This window comes from Sus scrofa, chromosome 2 (genome assembly GCF_054392235.1).
Source record: "Sus scrofa isolate SSC_HxYL_T2T_F1_AM1 chromosome 2, Sscrofa_HxYL_maternal_Yorkshire_Landrace_v2.0, whole genome shotgun sequence".
Lineage (NCBI taxonomy): Eukaryota > Metazoa > Chordata > Mammalia > Artiodactyla > Suidae > Sus > Sus scrofa.
In genome coordinates, this window is record NC_139384.1 from 152,619,494 (window position 1) to 152,635,649 (window position 16,156).

At 44.1% G+C, this 16,156-nt stretch overlaps 2 protein-coding genes across 8 annotated transcripts in view; one reads left to right on the top strand and one right to left on the bottom strand.

Annotated features, from left to right (window-relative positions):
- The window catches only part of LOC110259509 (uncharacterized), a 51,278-nt gene extending 39,329 nt beyond the window's left edge, over nt 1-11,949 (bottom strand). For all 6 annotated transcript variants that reach the window (XR_014838906.1, XR_014838902.1, XR_014838905.1 and 3 more), the window contains exon 1: nt 11,673-11,949. The gene's annotated coding sequence lies outside the window, so the exon portion shown is untranslated. The remainder of the gene's footprint in view (nt 1-11,672) is intronic.
- Nucleotides 11,950-12,371: 422 nt separating this feature from the next.
- Nucleotides 12,372-16,156, top strand: part of ANKHD1 (ankyrin repeat and KH domain containing 1) — a 131,180-nt gene continuing 127,395 nt past the window's right edge. For both annotated transcript variants that reach the window (NM_001444645.1, NM_001203267.2), the window contains 1 exon segment: nt 12,372-12,807. In NM_001444645.1, the coding sequence (NP_001431574.1) occupies nt 12,517-12,807 (291 nt within the window). In that variant the 5' untranslated portion in view covers nt 12,372-12,516.

Consider the following 16,156-nt stretch of genomic DNA (forward strand, 5'->3'; position numbering starts at 1 on the left):
AACCACTGGTCACTTGAGAAATATGGGTCTATTGAGTTATGCCGGTCTTGCAAATACTGATACATTTAATTATATAATATCAAAACCCATATTTGTTAATACCACCAATATTTCTTCAGAAAAGTCTTTTAAGTTTTTGGTAAACCGTAAACAATGGTAGTGAATGCAATTTTGCAAACTCCTTATTTTTGCCCCAAAGCTTGAATTTTTAAATTGGAAACAAACACTTTCAGCTGTTTCTCTTCAAGTGGCAGGCTCCAGAAAATATCTGCCAAATACAAGTCTAAATTACCAAAGTTTATCTGTCAGTCACACTTTCAAGTAAAAACGGTGTCCATGAAAAAGTGGTTAGTACAGCTTTGTAACTGGAATAGTTGCCTAAGTATTTTTCCTTGAAACAATGTACTTGACACAAGCAACATGTAGCAGAAGTGCTTTGTGTATACTTCCCATTTCCTCACATAGAATATTTAAAATACATGTAGGAGTTCCCCTTGTGGCTCAGCAGTAACAAATTCATCCAGTAGCTATGAGGATGCAGTTGGAACCCTGGCCTCCCTCAGCAGCTTAAGGATGCAGCAGTACCACAAGCTGCCACACAGGTCACAGATGCAGTTCAGATCTGGCATTGCTGTGGCTGTGGGGTAGGCCTGCAGCTGCAGCTCCAATTCAACTCCCAGCCTGGGAACTCCATATGCTGAAGGTGTGGCCCTAAAAAGAAAAAAAGTAAAAATTTTTAAAATTAAAAAAATAAATAAATAAAAATACATGTACTCAAGGGTTGAGTTTCCACCTGTCCCCCACCCTGCCCCCAAGCTGGCCCCCACGGTATGTGGAAGTTTTCCAGGCCAAGCATTGAACCCCCACCACAGCAGTGACCCAGGTCACTACAGTGACAATTCTGGATCCCCAAACCACGAGACACCAGAGAACTCCTCAAGAGTTGAGCTTTTTATTAAGTTTTGTTTTTGTTTGTTTGTTTGTTTTTTAGTGCTGCAGGTGCAGCATATGACCCCAGGCTAGGGGTCAAATTGGAGCTACATCTGCTAGCCTATGCCAAAGCCACAGCAACGCCAGATCCAAGCCAAGTTTGTGACCTACACAACAGCTCATAGCAATGCCAGATCCTTAACCCAGTGGGATCAAATCTTTGTCCTCATGGATGCTAGTCAGATTCGATTCTGCTGCCCCACGACAGGAACTCCTCATTGTAAACAAATTCAAACAATAATTGTGCAAATAAAATATTTTTACTCAATGACAGAAATAACAGCATATTTTTTTTACTCAGCAGTTACCATGAACATTCTGCTTAAAGATTGCATTCGCTCCTTTTTTTTGTTTGTTTGTTTGTTTTTGGCCATGCCTAAACCATGTGGAAGTTCCTGGGCCAGGGATCAAAACTTGTGCCATAGCAGTGACGCAAGCTGCTGCAGTGATAATGCTGTACCTTTAACACACTATGCCACAAGAGAACTCCTTCAATTGTTCTTTTTTTTTTTTATTCACTCTTCTTAACAAGTGTATACCAAATCATCTTTACAGCTGTACTACAATTTATTTAGCCACTTCCTTATTGATGAACAAGCAAGGGTTCAATGATCATCTTTGTACAAATATTTTTGAGCTCATGTGTGTCTGTGCCACTATTCCCCCAGAATTTTAAGTGGATTTGCTAAGTTAAAGGGTATATACATTAAAAAACTTGAAAGCACTCCCCTAACTGATTTCCCTAAAGACTGTATATCAATTTACACTCCTGTTAAAGGCGTATGAGAGAGCAACATGGGACTTGTGATTCTAACTGTTGGGCATGAGATGATCAGGTTCTGAACAGTGGTCTCACTATTGTTCTTGAGGTTTTTTTTTTTTTTTTAATATTTCTGAATCCTTTGGTCGTTTTCCAGGAATTTTTTTTTTTTTTTTGTCTTTTTGCCATTTCTAGGGCTGCTCTTGCGGCATATGGAGGTTCCCAGGCTAGGGGTCTAATTGGAGCTGGAGCCACCAGTCTACACCAGAGCCACAGCAACGCGGGATCTGACTAGTAACATGAGGTCTGCAACCTACACCACAGCTCACGGCAATGCCAGATCCTTAACCCACTGAGCAAGGCCAGGGATCGAACCCGCAACCTCATGGTTCCTAGTCGGATTCATTAACCACTGCGCCACAACAGGAACTCCCAGGAATCCTAACATTTATTTAAAATCCCTCGTAGATAGAAAAATGCTGCTGCTTTTTTTTTTTTTTTTTTTTTTGTCTTTTCCAGGGCTGCACTTACGGCATATGGAGGTTCCCAGGTTAGGGGTCTAATTGGAGCTGTAGCCGCTGGCTTATGCCAGAGCCACAGCAACGTGGGACCTGAGCCATGTCTGCATACTACACCAGAACTCACGGCAATGCTGGATCCTTAACCCACTGAGCGAGGCCAGGGATCGAACCTCATGGTTCCTAGTCGGATTTGTTAACCACTGAGCCATGATGGGAACTCCCCAAAATGCTGCTGCTTTATTTGGACTCTCCATTATGGCTCAATAATAGATAAAATACTGACAGCTTATGGGCAGAGGCATTGGGACTTTGGCTTTAGCCAAACCCAAGAGACCACTGACTGGCTTGTCCACTTCTTAGACATTTGTCCTACATAACTCTTGTAATGGTGAAGCCATCTCCTTCAACTGCAAACCTTTAGCATCTACAGGATCCCTGCTGGAAAAGTCCAACCCTGGCTGTTTTTTTTTCCCACCCTTGTCACCAATGGTGCCAATGCCAAGATTTAAGAGGGCCCTCTAGGAGCTCCCGTCGTGGCTCAGTGGTTAACTAACCCAACTAGTATCCATGAGGATGAGGGTTCGATCCCTGGCCTTGCTCAGTGGGTTAAGGATCATAGCATTGTTGTGAGCTGTGGTGTAGGTTGCAGATGCGGCTTGGATCCTGTGTTGCTGTGGCTGTGCTGCAGGCCGGCAGCTACAGCTCCAATTTGACCTCTAGCCTGGGAGACTCCATATGTTGTGGGTGCAGCCCTAAATAGACAAAAGACAAAAAAAAAAAAAAAAAAAGAGGGCCTCTAGGTGAGAAGTTTCAGGCTAGAGTCCTGACCACAATTTTTCTTATAGCTGCTGTGAGCTTGTACTAGACTCATGTCTCAACTAGACTGTCTACAGATGTCATCTAGGGGCCACAGCAGACACCATGCCACTTCTTTGGGGAAGAACATCTGGGAGGTGGCACTGTTACCTGCCCTGCAGGTGAACGCCATGCTGCGTCTCCTTATTTATGGGCCTACCTTGATGAGCAAGGGGTGTGGTGAACTGAGTTGAGTTCAAACACTCCACAAGAGACTCTAAGATCAGCCTGCAGAGTGACTCAGTTCTCATATATAAGCCAAACCTCCCCGAGTTGGAATCACAGGCTTGCTCTCTCTTCACTGGTGAGCAACGATCTACTTCCGGTTCTTACAGGAAACACCAGAGGGTGAAAGGGGGGGTCATATAGGAACCTCAGAGATCCTCCTGGGAGATCCTGACCTTAATGCCCATTCTTCCACTTTCTCCTTTATTAAAAAGACTAGAGGACTCCTTAAGAGACCTTCTGAATCAAAATTGCTAATGTACTATGTGCCAGACCACTGCGACCTGAGAGAGAAGCTGATTCTTACTGTGGGGGTTACTATTTAACTGTTCTCATTAGGAAAGTGCTCAAACCATGAGACTCCAAATTTTTTCCAGTCGTGGGACCTTGTAAAGTCTATGGGAGAATGCCATGGTACCAGCCAAGGAGAGCTTCTAGAGAAAATGGGTGTGGCTACATAAGTTACAGGGCGCAAGAAGACATATGAAGCAGATTGTCTGGAGTGGTTAGCCTCATGTTTCCCAAGTGTAGAATGGGGGAGGGGGGAGCCTCGCTGTGATGCACACGGTAGAGCTGGGTTTCTCCAAGAGACCTACTGATTACAGGCTTTTAGACCCCTATTCGTGTCAAAGTGCTTCTAAAACTGTGGGCCGGTGCATCTAGGCTGAAATCCTATATACTTGCTGGTACTTATTCCTCAGTGTGATTCTTGACCTTCCCTTTTAATTAGTGCTGAGGGATGGTGGAAAGCACATAGAATTGCCACCAGTATTTTCAGTGGAGGCAATAGCCAAAATATACTTATCAAGGACTCACCTGGGGGAAAAGTGACAATTTTTATTGCTAACTACATGATCTTTCTGCACAAATGTGTTTCTTTTTTTTTTCTTTTTTCTTTTTTAGGGGCCCACCTGCTACATATGGAGGTTGCCAGGCTAGGGTCGAATCAGAGCTACAACTGCTGCCCTACGCCACAGCCACAGCAACGCAGGATCCAAGCTGAATCTGAGACCTACACCACAGCTCCAAGCAATGCTGGATCCTTAACCCGCTGACTGAGGCCAGGGATCGAACCTGCAACCTCCTGTTACTAGTCGGATTAATTCCCCTGTGCCGCAACAGGAACTCCACAGAGATGTTTCTTTTTGTGAAAAGCAAAGCTACAACTTGACATCCTTTAAAAATTTGTTTACAGTTAGATATTTCTCTGTTTTCTGTCCAGTTTGTTTCTTTTGGGGGTATATTGCCAACTGACCATGTACAAAGTCCTTCCTGCTGCTATCTAAAACCAAATCCATAGGATGAACCCATCATCTTCTTCACCTGAAAAAGAATTGTTCCTGTTTAATTTTCCTAACACTGTCAATAAATATCCCATTTGATCAGTCCCTTGATTTGACATATAAAGTGATTTTTCTTCTTACAAATGTTATTAAATTTTCTCCTGACCATGAGAGTAATATATTACTTACAGAAAAATTGAAAACATAAAAATCACCCATTATCCCACCACCCACAGATAATATCTCTGGCTGTGTGTCATTTTGATATATGGGGATATTCTATTCATTTTAGTGCATTGGGAATCTTATATACACTTTTTTTTTTTTTTTTTTTTTTTTGCTGCACTTGCAGCATATGGGAATTTCTGGGACAGGGACTCAACCCACACCACATCAGTGACCCCAGCCACTGCAATGACAATGCTGGATCCTTAACACACTGTGTCACAAAAGAACTACTATATCCTTTGTCTTACAATTTAATCCTTTTTTTTTTTTTTTTTTTTTTGTCTTTTTAGCGCCGCACCCACATATGGAGGACCTAGGCTAGGGGTCAAATTGGAGCTGTAGCCACCAGCCTATGCCACAGCCACAGCCACACCAGATCTGAGCCGCATCTGCGATCTACACCACAGCTCATGGCAATGCTGGATTCTTATCCCACTGAGCGAGGCCAGGGATCCAACCCACAATCTCATGATTCCTAGTTGGATTTGTTTCCACTGCACCACAACAATAATTTTATTTTCTAATATAATGTTAACTTCATTTTAAAGACTATAGCATCAAATTACATACCAAAATTGAGTTAACCTCAATTAATCCCTGTTATTTAGGTTGTATTGATTTTTTTTCTTTTCTTTTTTTTTTTTTGCTATATGATTTTCTGTGCCATGTCTGATTAACTTTTTTTTTTTTTTCTTTAGTGCCACAGGTGCAGCATATGGAAGTTCTCAGGCTAGGGATCAAATGGGGGCTACAGCTGCCAGCGTACACCACAGCAACATGCCAGGTCCAAGCTGTATCTGCGACCTACACCACAGCTCTTGGCAATGCAGGATCCCCACTGAGTGGGGCCAGGGATGGAAACTGCAGTCTCATGGATACTAGTTGGATTCGTCTCTGCTGAGCCACAACAGGAACTCCTGATTAATTCTTTAAAATAAATTCCTAGGGAGTTCCCTGGTGGCTCAGTGGTTAAGGATCTGGCATTGTCCCTGCTGTAGCATGGGTTCAGTCCCTTCAGGAACTTCCAAATGCTGTAGGCGCAGCCAAACAACAACAACAACAACAACAACAACAACAACAACAACACCCCCAAATTCCTAGAAGTCCAAGGAATAAACATTGTAAAAAAATCAAGCTTTTTTTTTTTTTTTTTTTTGGCTACAACCACAGCATGTGGAAGTTTCTGGGCCATGGATCAAAGCCACCCCACAGTTGCAACCTGTGTCACAGCTGGGACAACGCTGGATCCTTAACCTGCTGTGTCACACAGGAAGCTCCAAAGAAGAACTTTTATGAGACAGTGGATTTTAAAAGTTCTCATCACAAGAAAAAATATTGTAGGGGAGGAGTGGAAATGAATCTTAATAGTATCCATGAGGATGTAGGTTTGATCCCTGGCCTTGCTCAGTGGGTCAGGGATCTGCTGTTACTGTGAGCTGTGGTGTAGGCTGGCAGCTGTAGTTCTGATTCCATCTCTAGCCTGGGAACTTCCATATACCTCGGGTGCGGCCCTAAAAAGCCAAAAAAAAAAAAAAAAAAGAAAAGAAAAATTGTAGGGGAGCTCCTTTCATGGTCTAGTAATTAGTACTCTGTGCTTTCATTGATGTAACCCAGGTTCAGTTCCTTGTCTGGGAGTGGAGATCCCATATCAAGCCACTGCTCACCATGGGCCCTCACCAGAAAATTGCAACTATGTGAGGTGATATTTGTTAAACTAAACCTACTGTGGTAATCATTTTGCAGTATATATGTATAGCAAATCATTATGCTGTATAACTTAAATTAATACAATGTTATATGTCAATCATATCTTAATAAAACTGAAAAATAAGGAGCTCTCATCATGGCTCAGTGGAAATGAATCTGATTAGCATCCATGGGGTTGCAGGTTCAATCCCTGGCCTTGCTCAGTGGGTTAAGAATCTGGCATTGTTGTAAGCTGTGGTGTAGGTCACAGACTTGGCTAGTATCTGGTGTTGCTGGGACTGTGATGTAGACAGGCAGCTGTAGCTCCGATTAGACCCCTAGCCTGGGAATCTCCAGATGCCGTGGGTGCAGCCCTAAAAAAACAAAAAGAAAAAAAACAAAAAACACCTTAAAAAAAAAAAAAGAAAGAATTACAATGAACATTTTGGTTTTACACGTAACCTATCATACTTTTTTTTACTTTTTCTACATATGTATGGTATTTGATTTGAAGTAGTAAGTATGTTTTGTGATATGAAATACCTCTCAAGTTATGTACGTTTAAAGTGTACCTCAAAAGGACAAATGGACACAAACTTGGTCAAGAAGCACAGCATCCCACACGTTATACTAGTCGCTTGAAGTAGACTTGGTATTTCTGATTCCCAACTCAGAGATCCTCCCACCAAATCCCACTTCCTTTCAATAACCCTATTGCATATTCTCCTTGACATGCTGTCCTTTATTCAACAATTCAAGGATTTAAGGAACCTTGACAGAACCCCAAGGAAGAAAATGGGTATTAATTGTTCTCTATTGTTGGGAACATGAGTTGAGAACATTCTGTCACAAGAGATATTTATCTACTCATTAGTTTTAGAAGTTTTGGGGAAAAAAATATACGCAATTACACATATTCAAGTGTAGCTCAAATAAGTGGTAGCCTTCAGTCCAGTTGCAATTTTATGGTTTTTCAATTGAACTAATTTGTGTCTAATACTTCCTGGAGGATAGAGTTCTGTAGCATTGCTTAAAAAAAAGGAAAAAATCTGAATGTCCAACATTATAGTACTGGATAAATAAATTACAGTACACTTGGTTAACAGAATACCATGAAGTAGTTAACAAGAATTACACAGCTCTTTATATACTGACATGGAATCTCTCTAGGATACATTAGGTGAAAAAAGCAAAGTACAGAAATGTGTATAGTATGCTGCTATTTGTGTTAAAAGGAGGGGAAATGGACATGTATGAAATTGCTTATATATGTAAAAACATTTCTAGAAGGAGACTTAAAAAAACTTAATAACATGGTTTGTTCATAAGTGGGGATCTGGTGTTTAGTGGACAAAGTAAGATGCCTCCTTTCACTGTATTAGTTACTCAGATCTTTTTTTTTTTTTTTTTTTTTTTGTCTTTTGTCTTTTCAGGGCCACCCCTATAGCACATGAGGTTCGCAGGCTAGGGGTCTAATTGGAGCTATAGCTGCCTGCTTATATCACAGCCAGAGCAACCCCAGATCCAAGTTGCATCTGTGACCTACAGCACAGCTCACGGTAATGCCAGATCCTTAACCCACTGATAGAGGCCAGGGATTGAACCTGCAACCTCATGGTTCCTCCGTTGGATCCGTTTCCACTGTGCCACGACGAGAACTCCTACTCAGATCTTTTAATGTGAAATTACGTGGTCTAAGAAACTAGCAATATAGTTGCAGAAATCAGGAGATATGTTTTAAATTAAATATTTCCAACTGTTATAAAAGAGAGAGATATCAAATTTGGTGGTCATCAGGGATGACTTTACCTAGAGTGCTAATTAGCAGGTTAATAAGAAGGATATAATGGTTGAAGTAGTGTATCAGTTTACCTGATTGATGAAGTTCCCCTGCCTTTAAGGGTACCATGGAATCAGTGTGATATAGTGGAAGAGCATGGGTTTTGGGGTCAGGCGGAAATAAATTCAAATCCTAGCCTTTTTATATATTGGTCTTAGAAGTTTGGGTAAGTACTTAACCTTTTTAGAGTTTCAATTTCCTTATCTGTAAAATCCTGATAGGGTATTATAAAAGTTAAATGATATATAACATCCAAGTGCAACAAATTTGCTGTTTTACTTTTCTGTCTTTCTTTATGCAGATGGGCTGAACTGAGATGGACCGATACGCAAAAATTAAATGTCTTGAGATAACACAGGTTGCATGTGAAAGAACCATATGTAGCTAAAGTCCTTGTACCTATGACTTAGTCTGTCAATCACATATTTCTTATGAGGAAAAAAGCCTTTTATTACCTCAAAGTTTTAAAAATCCTTGTACTATACAGTTTCCCTTTTTCCTTCTGTCTGAAAGATAACCAAAACGAAGAGAGTACTCTGAAACATATTACAACTGCACCCTAAATATACCCACTGGTTTTCTGTGGAAAAAATATTTTATTCTGATGTTAACTTCCACCAAATATGCTCTTAAAAGTGATTTTGCACTCTACTAATTATTCACCATTTGAAAAATAAGTGTACTGCTTTTCTTTCAGAAGTAAGCACCATCTTAAGATACATCAAAACCAGGGTTACCCACTAAATCACATTGATACTCATTGCTATTTTACACTAGTATAACTTTATATATTCATCAAATCTGGAGTTCCTGTCATGGCTCAGTGGTTAACGAATCTGTCTAGGAACCATGAGGTTGAGGGTTTGATCCCTGGCCTTGCTCAGTGGGTTAACGATCCGGCATTGCCATGAGCTGTATGTCTGTGTAGGTTGCAGACGCGGCTCGGATCCGGCGTGGCTGTGGCTGTGGTGTGGGCCGGCGGCTACAGCTCTGACTAGACCCCTAGCCTGGGAACCTCCATATGCCAAGGGAGTGCCCTAGAATGGACAAAAAAAAAAAAAAAAAAATCTATTACTTGATATCATGACTTCTCAATCAGTTTTCACCTTTGTTATAACCACATGAATGTAGTATATATGGAAATATTAAATCATATTTAGTACAGACTCTATCTAGCAGTCACCAAAAGCTGGAAGATTGAGAGATCCTGACTCCAATACTGACTGTCAAACTACTGACAACAAGTGTCTCAGGTAAAGGTCCTGGTGAAATAAAGATTATTGTCCAATCATATTTCCACAGCTATACTCAAGGGTGGTTGCTAGGGAGTATTTGAGTATTTTTCTCTCAAATATGCTGGGGAAAATATATATTTTCAGATTTCCTTTCTCTCTGTTCTGAAGATTATTACATTCGTTTAATGAATATTTTTCAGGGAGCTGCATCATAAATTATTTTTGTATTACTGGTAGGAATGACAAGTAGTTATTTTGTAATGTTGTACCAGTCAATACCTGTTTTTGCCTAAGGATGTAGCCATAACAATTCTGGATAATCCAGCTTTGAAGTGGGTTGGGCAGTGTTGGGTTTCTTTTGTGGGTGCTATTACTTTGGGTTGTGACTAAAGACAGGAGCTAAATCAGGTCCACAGATTCTAACTAAAGCTAGTGTATATGGCATTTACATCAAAAGAGTTTTCTAGAAAAGATACTTTCCCCCATTTTCTATAACTTATTATCAAGGAAAATATTTACCTAAAACTTTCTGCTCATAGGAAAGTCACTTGTCTGCATGTGAAATGCCAAAATGAGTATTTACCAGCCAAAGGGATATTCACACTCTTCAAAACACTCTTCACATGGGCAGAATCAATTTTTTAAAAAATTATTATTATTATTTTTTGTCTTTTTGCCATTTCTTGGGCCGCTCCCACGGCATATGGAGGTTCCCAGGCTTGGGGTCTAATCGGAGCTGTAGCCGCCAGCCTACGCCAGAGCTACAGCAATGCGGGATCCGAGCCGCGTCTGCGACCTACACCACAGCTCACGGCAACGCCGGATCGTTAACCCACTGAGCAAGGGCAGGGATCGAACCCGCAACGTCATGGTTCCTAGTCGGACTCCTTAACCACTTCGCCACGACGGGAACTCCGTTTTTTTTTTTTTTAATTAATTTTTTTTTAGAATCAATTTTTAACGTCATTTTAAAAATCATTTTTTATAAAAATTTCAGATTCCAATTCAAGGGAGGTGAAATATTAAAAGTTACCCAAACAAGTTATACAAAACCCTTTGTTAAAGTTGCAAGAGAGGAGACAATGCCCAATCTTTTGCTTTTAGCCAATCTTTCTTGGCTAAAACTCATGTGGACATTCTCTGGGACAAAGAACATTTGCCACACAAACTTCAACAAATGCTTTTTCTTGTGATCTCTGATTTTAGGATTAGTTAGAGCATGGGTATTTTTAAAGCCCTCTTTATTGACAAAGGTGATAGAGAGACAGAGATAAGAGAGGTGGAGAGGGATCCTTAGGGGGTAGGGGACACCCCCTTGGCTAGCCTTGTTTTGCATCACAGAGACCTGACAAGAATTAGTCTGCCTGGCAGGTGCCAGAGGCTGGTGGAGGACTCTTAAAAGAAGAGTAAGTAACGACATAACGAACTCACTTTTGCTAGTTAACTCGAAGTTAACTTTGTGAAGCACCTGATGGTAGTACCAATTTATTTATAACAACCATCCCATGAGGTAGGTACCCCTATTTTACAAACAGGCGAACTGAAAGTCACAGTCACAGAGACTAAACAACTAATGCCCAGAGGTCACCCAGTAACTAAGGGGCGGCAGCAGACCTCGAAATTGCTGCAGAACACGCAGCCTTAACCACGGCGTTCAGCCCCCAACCCCCCGCCCCCCGCCCGCCGCCGGCGTGATTCCGCTCGACGTCCGCGGCCCTCGCACCCTCCTTCGTGGGACAGTTCCCGGTACTGAGGCACGGCGCTGTCCAGCCCTCAGTCGCGCCGCTCCCACAGGCAACTGAACGCGGTCCCGCGGGGCGACCCCGCCCGCGGGCTGTACACATGCCGCGCCCAGCCACGTCCTGGCACGCGGGCGGGCCGAATCGCCTCCCGGCGGCCATCCTTAGCCGTCTCCTTGGCCCCCTCAGCTCAGCCGGCCTGGCTCCGCTCCGAAAGGCGCGAGGCGCGCGGCGGGAACAGCGCGGCCCGCTCCCCCAGCCCCCTACTCCCGCGGCAAAAACCCGAGGCAAGGAGTTTAGCCAGCCTCACCTGTCCCAGAGGCGGCGACCTCTCTAGTGACTGACGCGCCCCTCCTCCAACCAGGGACTGGCGGGGAGGCGGACCCTAGCGGAGACTGATAGCTTCTTCCCTCCAATCCCCGTGCAGCAACTCTCCGCGCCTGGCGGGGAGCGACAGGTGGGGGCTGCGTTGCCTCCGCGCCTCTGGCACCCTTGACGTACAAGCCTCCCCAAGTGCTGGGTGAATTTACTCCAGAAAGCACCAGTGCTTGCAGGTCGTCACTTCAGCCGTCAATTTAATCAAGAGTGGAAATTCCCCAACCCTTTCCCGTCACCTCGGATGGGGGCGGGATGAATGGTACCCTTACCGGCCAATTGTTCCACGCGACGTCCTGTGACAAAGTGATCGACACTTTGTGGCACGAATGAAGTTTCCCATTGTCAGGGGTCACTGTGACTGACCACAAGGCCCACTAATCCACTTTAAGGTCGTGACGCGATAGTCAGAGAGGCTGGCCAATAGACTTAGAAAAAGACCGGAAGTCGGCGCGTGGGGAATCGGAGGCGGGTGTTCGCAACCGCCTAGGCCTGCGCGGGTCAACGCAGCTTGGGGGCCGCGAGCCAGCGAGCAGCGCGTGACGAGAAGCCTGAGTGACGGGTCGCTTTGGCCAATGATCTGCAGCCGCTGGGGAGCTGCAGCCAGTGGCGAGTGTGAGGGGCGGGAGGCAGCAGGTTAGGCAGTGAGAAGTTAGTGGCGCTGCTGGGACGGGGGGGAAGGAGACACTTCTTCCTTCTGCTGCTCCTCTCGTTCCCGGGATCGGCGGCGGTGGCGGCCGCGAGTGACTCGGCAGCGTCTCCGGCTCCGCGTGCGAACCATGCTGACCGACGGCGGAGGCGGCGGCACCTCCTTTGAGGAGGACCTGGACTCAGTGGCTCCACGATCCGCCCCAGCCGGGGCCTCGGAGCCGCCTCCGCCGGGAGGGGTCGGGCTGGGAATCCGCACCGTGAGACTCTTTGGGGAGGCCGGGCCCGCTCCGGGAGTCGGTGGCGGCGGCAGCGGTGCGGGCGGAGGGGACGCGGCGCTGGATTTCAAGTTGGCGGCTGCCGTCCTGAGGACCGGGGGAGGAGGTAGTGCCTCTGGTAGCGACGAGGACGAGGTGTCCGAGGTACGGCTCCGGGACCCCCGCCTCCCACACAGCTTGAGGCATGAATTCTCCCCGGGCCAATGCAGGGCCCCGGGCCACCCTCCCGCTGCCCGGGCGGAGTCGTTCTCTGACAGCGATCGGCTCCATGGCGGCAGTGGCAGCGGTGCAGGCCTAGTGCGCCCTCGGCTCACTCTCCAGCCCGCGGCTCGAGCCGGACCGGTTCCCGTCACCATCCGTAGACCCACAATAGGGAGTCTTTTGGTCTCTGAGCTTCGCGCGGGAACCGGGACTCCTCGGGCTGCCTCCCGCCCACCCTGCTTTGGCGCTGGGGCGGGGCGGGGTCTTGCCAGAGTCCCTGCCCTTGGTACTGAGAGAGCGAGACCGAGAGGGCGAGGGCGAGGAGAGAGACTCGGGCAGAGACGGAGAGCGAGCGAGCTTGCTGGCTCCAGGAGCACTCCCGTTCTGCTGAGTCTTTGCTGGAGTCGAAGGGCTGGACTTTATGTGTCCTGTGGGTTGAGGGAGGGTTCTCCGTCCCCCTCTTGAGTTTGAGGCAGGTGAGTACTACGGCGCTGTCTGCGTTTGCGTTGGAAAATCACGTGGATCTTGCACCTGGGACTGTGTGTGAAGTTAGACAGGAAAAGAAAGTTCCAGTGCACCCCTGAGCTTCCCAACAGCTGGATAGCTGAACCCGGGAGATTTTTAGGCTTGGAGAAGGGGAGGCTCGCTATGGACATCTTTTGCAGTGAGGGCAACATGTTATCAGATCTTTCATTTCTTTTAAGAGTATACCGGGCCTTTTTAGGTCTAGGCAGCCTCGAATGGTAGGCATCATCTTTTAGGCTCTAGGGCAAAAGGAGATCTTTTATATATGTGCTTATTTCTCTTGACTATGGCTTGGGTATTGGGCTGTCCTGTGATGACTCTTGTTCTAAGGGCTCAGAGTATTCTATTTTAGTTCTAAGGTGCCTGGCTCATCCCTCACGACTAATCATTTTAACCTCTGATCTTGGTGTTAAAGTACAGGGATTTCTCTTTGTGTACAACCATCCTGGCTGCTGTATTTGAGAGGAATAAGGGGAAACTATTTGTGGGTTGTAGAGTAGAGTTAGATTTAAAACCTTAGTGTATTCTGACCCCAGTATTTTGCTCTTGAAAAAACTGTGTGGGTTACAAAGGAGATGGTTCCTTGAATATCTGTATCTTTCAATTTCACTCTAAAAGAAATAACTTGTCAGCAAGGTGGGACAGGATTTTATTTGAATAGGCAGTTATGGGGCGAGTCTCTGGAGCCCTTCCACTCCTGGGCTTGTGGAAGGCTTTCCTTTAGATTTTGAATGAAAATTGACAAGAGATGAACCGGGAACACATTTACTTTTTATCTAGGAAATAACGTGGGAATATCTTTAGTCTCTAAAGCTTAGATTGGAAGCTTGTGAGATAGACTGAAAAGTTTTGCTCTGGTCCGAATGTGATAGAAAGATGCTGCCCTTGATTTTCTGGACCATTTTACGTAATTGTCATAGGTGAGATGAAGAAGTACTTTTGCTGAAGAAGTACTCTTAATTTCCTTCCGACGTAGAGTTGCTAGTGTCCCTTGGAAGTTAGGAATCTCTAGCTCTATAGGCTTATGGGTTGTGCCTAGGGAAGTGCGCCTTTGAGTGACCATTTCTGTGAGGATTGTTAGCCTGCAGGGGAACACACAGACACAAACAGACACAGACACACACGTACAGATTATTTCGAGTCTCCATACCTGGCAGTTAAAACTATGAGCAGAACCCACGCCTTTTATGGTTGGTTGTTTTTTTTGTTTTTTTTTTTTTCAAGTTTATCGTAGAAATTGTCCACAGTTCCTTCACCCATTTAGGTTAATGACAGAACTTCTTATTCTCCTAAATTTTCTGTGCTTAAAGTATTTAAAGTGTGCATGTAGACCTCCTTTTTGGAATGGAGGTTTCTAGAGTACCCACAGACTTTAGTCTCGTCTAACATGATGCTGAATGTGTATATGGGTTCTTCCTTAACTTGTGGAGAAGGGAAATTTTGTGTTTATGTCCTGCTTGATCCAAATCACATAGAGAAGAAATTCCTGGAATATCTAGCGTCTGTTGTATAGTATGTGTGGTAGGGTATAGTGTCTGCTTTTGTGAGTGAAATGACCTTTTTGCCCAAGCAATTTTCTTGGCTTTTCTCTTTTCTCTCTGATAAGATGAGCTGTTTTCTCCAATATTATTACTTTTGAATTTTCAGTGTGAAGAGACCATAAAAAAATGTTCTTCAAAACACACTCATCCAGCAGGCATTTGCTGAATAATAATCTTTATTTTCATAATACTTACATGTTTTAGAGTGAAGTACTTAGAATGTAGACATTCAGAGAGATGAGTTGGTTTGTAGTTTGAGAGTGAAATTTGTCTTGTCCTCCAAATGGGGCAGAAATCTGAAGGCCTAGTGCCTTTGCTCTAGAATTAGTTGAAGTTCTTTTTTTCTTTTTCTTATTTTGGTGGTGTCTGTGGCATGTGGAAGTTCCCAGGCCAGGGACTGAACCTGATCCACAGCAGCAATGCAAGCCGCTGCAGTGACAATGCCAGATCCTTAACCCGCTGCACAACAGAACTCTGGTATGTAAATACTACAAGGACCTCTTTTCTATTCATTATCAGAGCCAGCAGCTGAGGAAAACAACAAAGTGTTTTCCCTTGCTGGCTAAATCAAAAGACCTTGTAGTTTGAAGAAGGCGCTTGGGTCTTTTAATACATTTTTTTATATTAGAATTGTGCTATCTTAGGTAACTCTATCCAATCTCCTGGGATACACCATGATGGAAGATAGTATTAAAAATGAATATTTTTTTATATGACTGAATCACTTTGCCACATAGCAGAAATTGGCACAACATCGTAAACCAGTTACATTTTAATAGAAAAATTAATAAATAAAATCTCTTTTGATCAAAAGATGCCAAAAAAAGAAAAAAAGGATTGTGCTATTTTAGGGAGTGCCACCATTTGGGATCTTTGGTTCTTGTTGTTTTAAACATTGGGGTGATTACCTATCTTGTATTTCTTCAGGCATATTCAGCATGTTCCTTAGCTGTCCAAGGCCTTGAATGGAAGAGTCAGAAGGTGCATTAGATTCTTTTGAAACGTACCCATTATTCAGAATAAAAGTCAAATTGAAAGTTCTTTAAAAATCAATTTTTAAATGTTAATTTTAGATTTGTAGCCTTTTTTTTTTTTTGTCTTTTGTCTTTTGTCTTTTGTCTTTTTTAGGGCCACACTGGTGGCATATGGAGGTTCCCAGACTAGGGGTCTAATCGGAGCTGTACAGCCGGCCTACACCAGAGTCACAGCAACGCCAGATCCCAGCT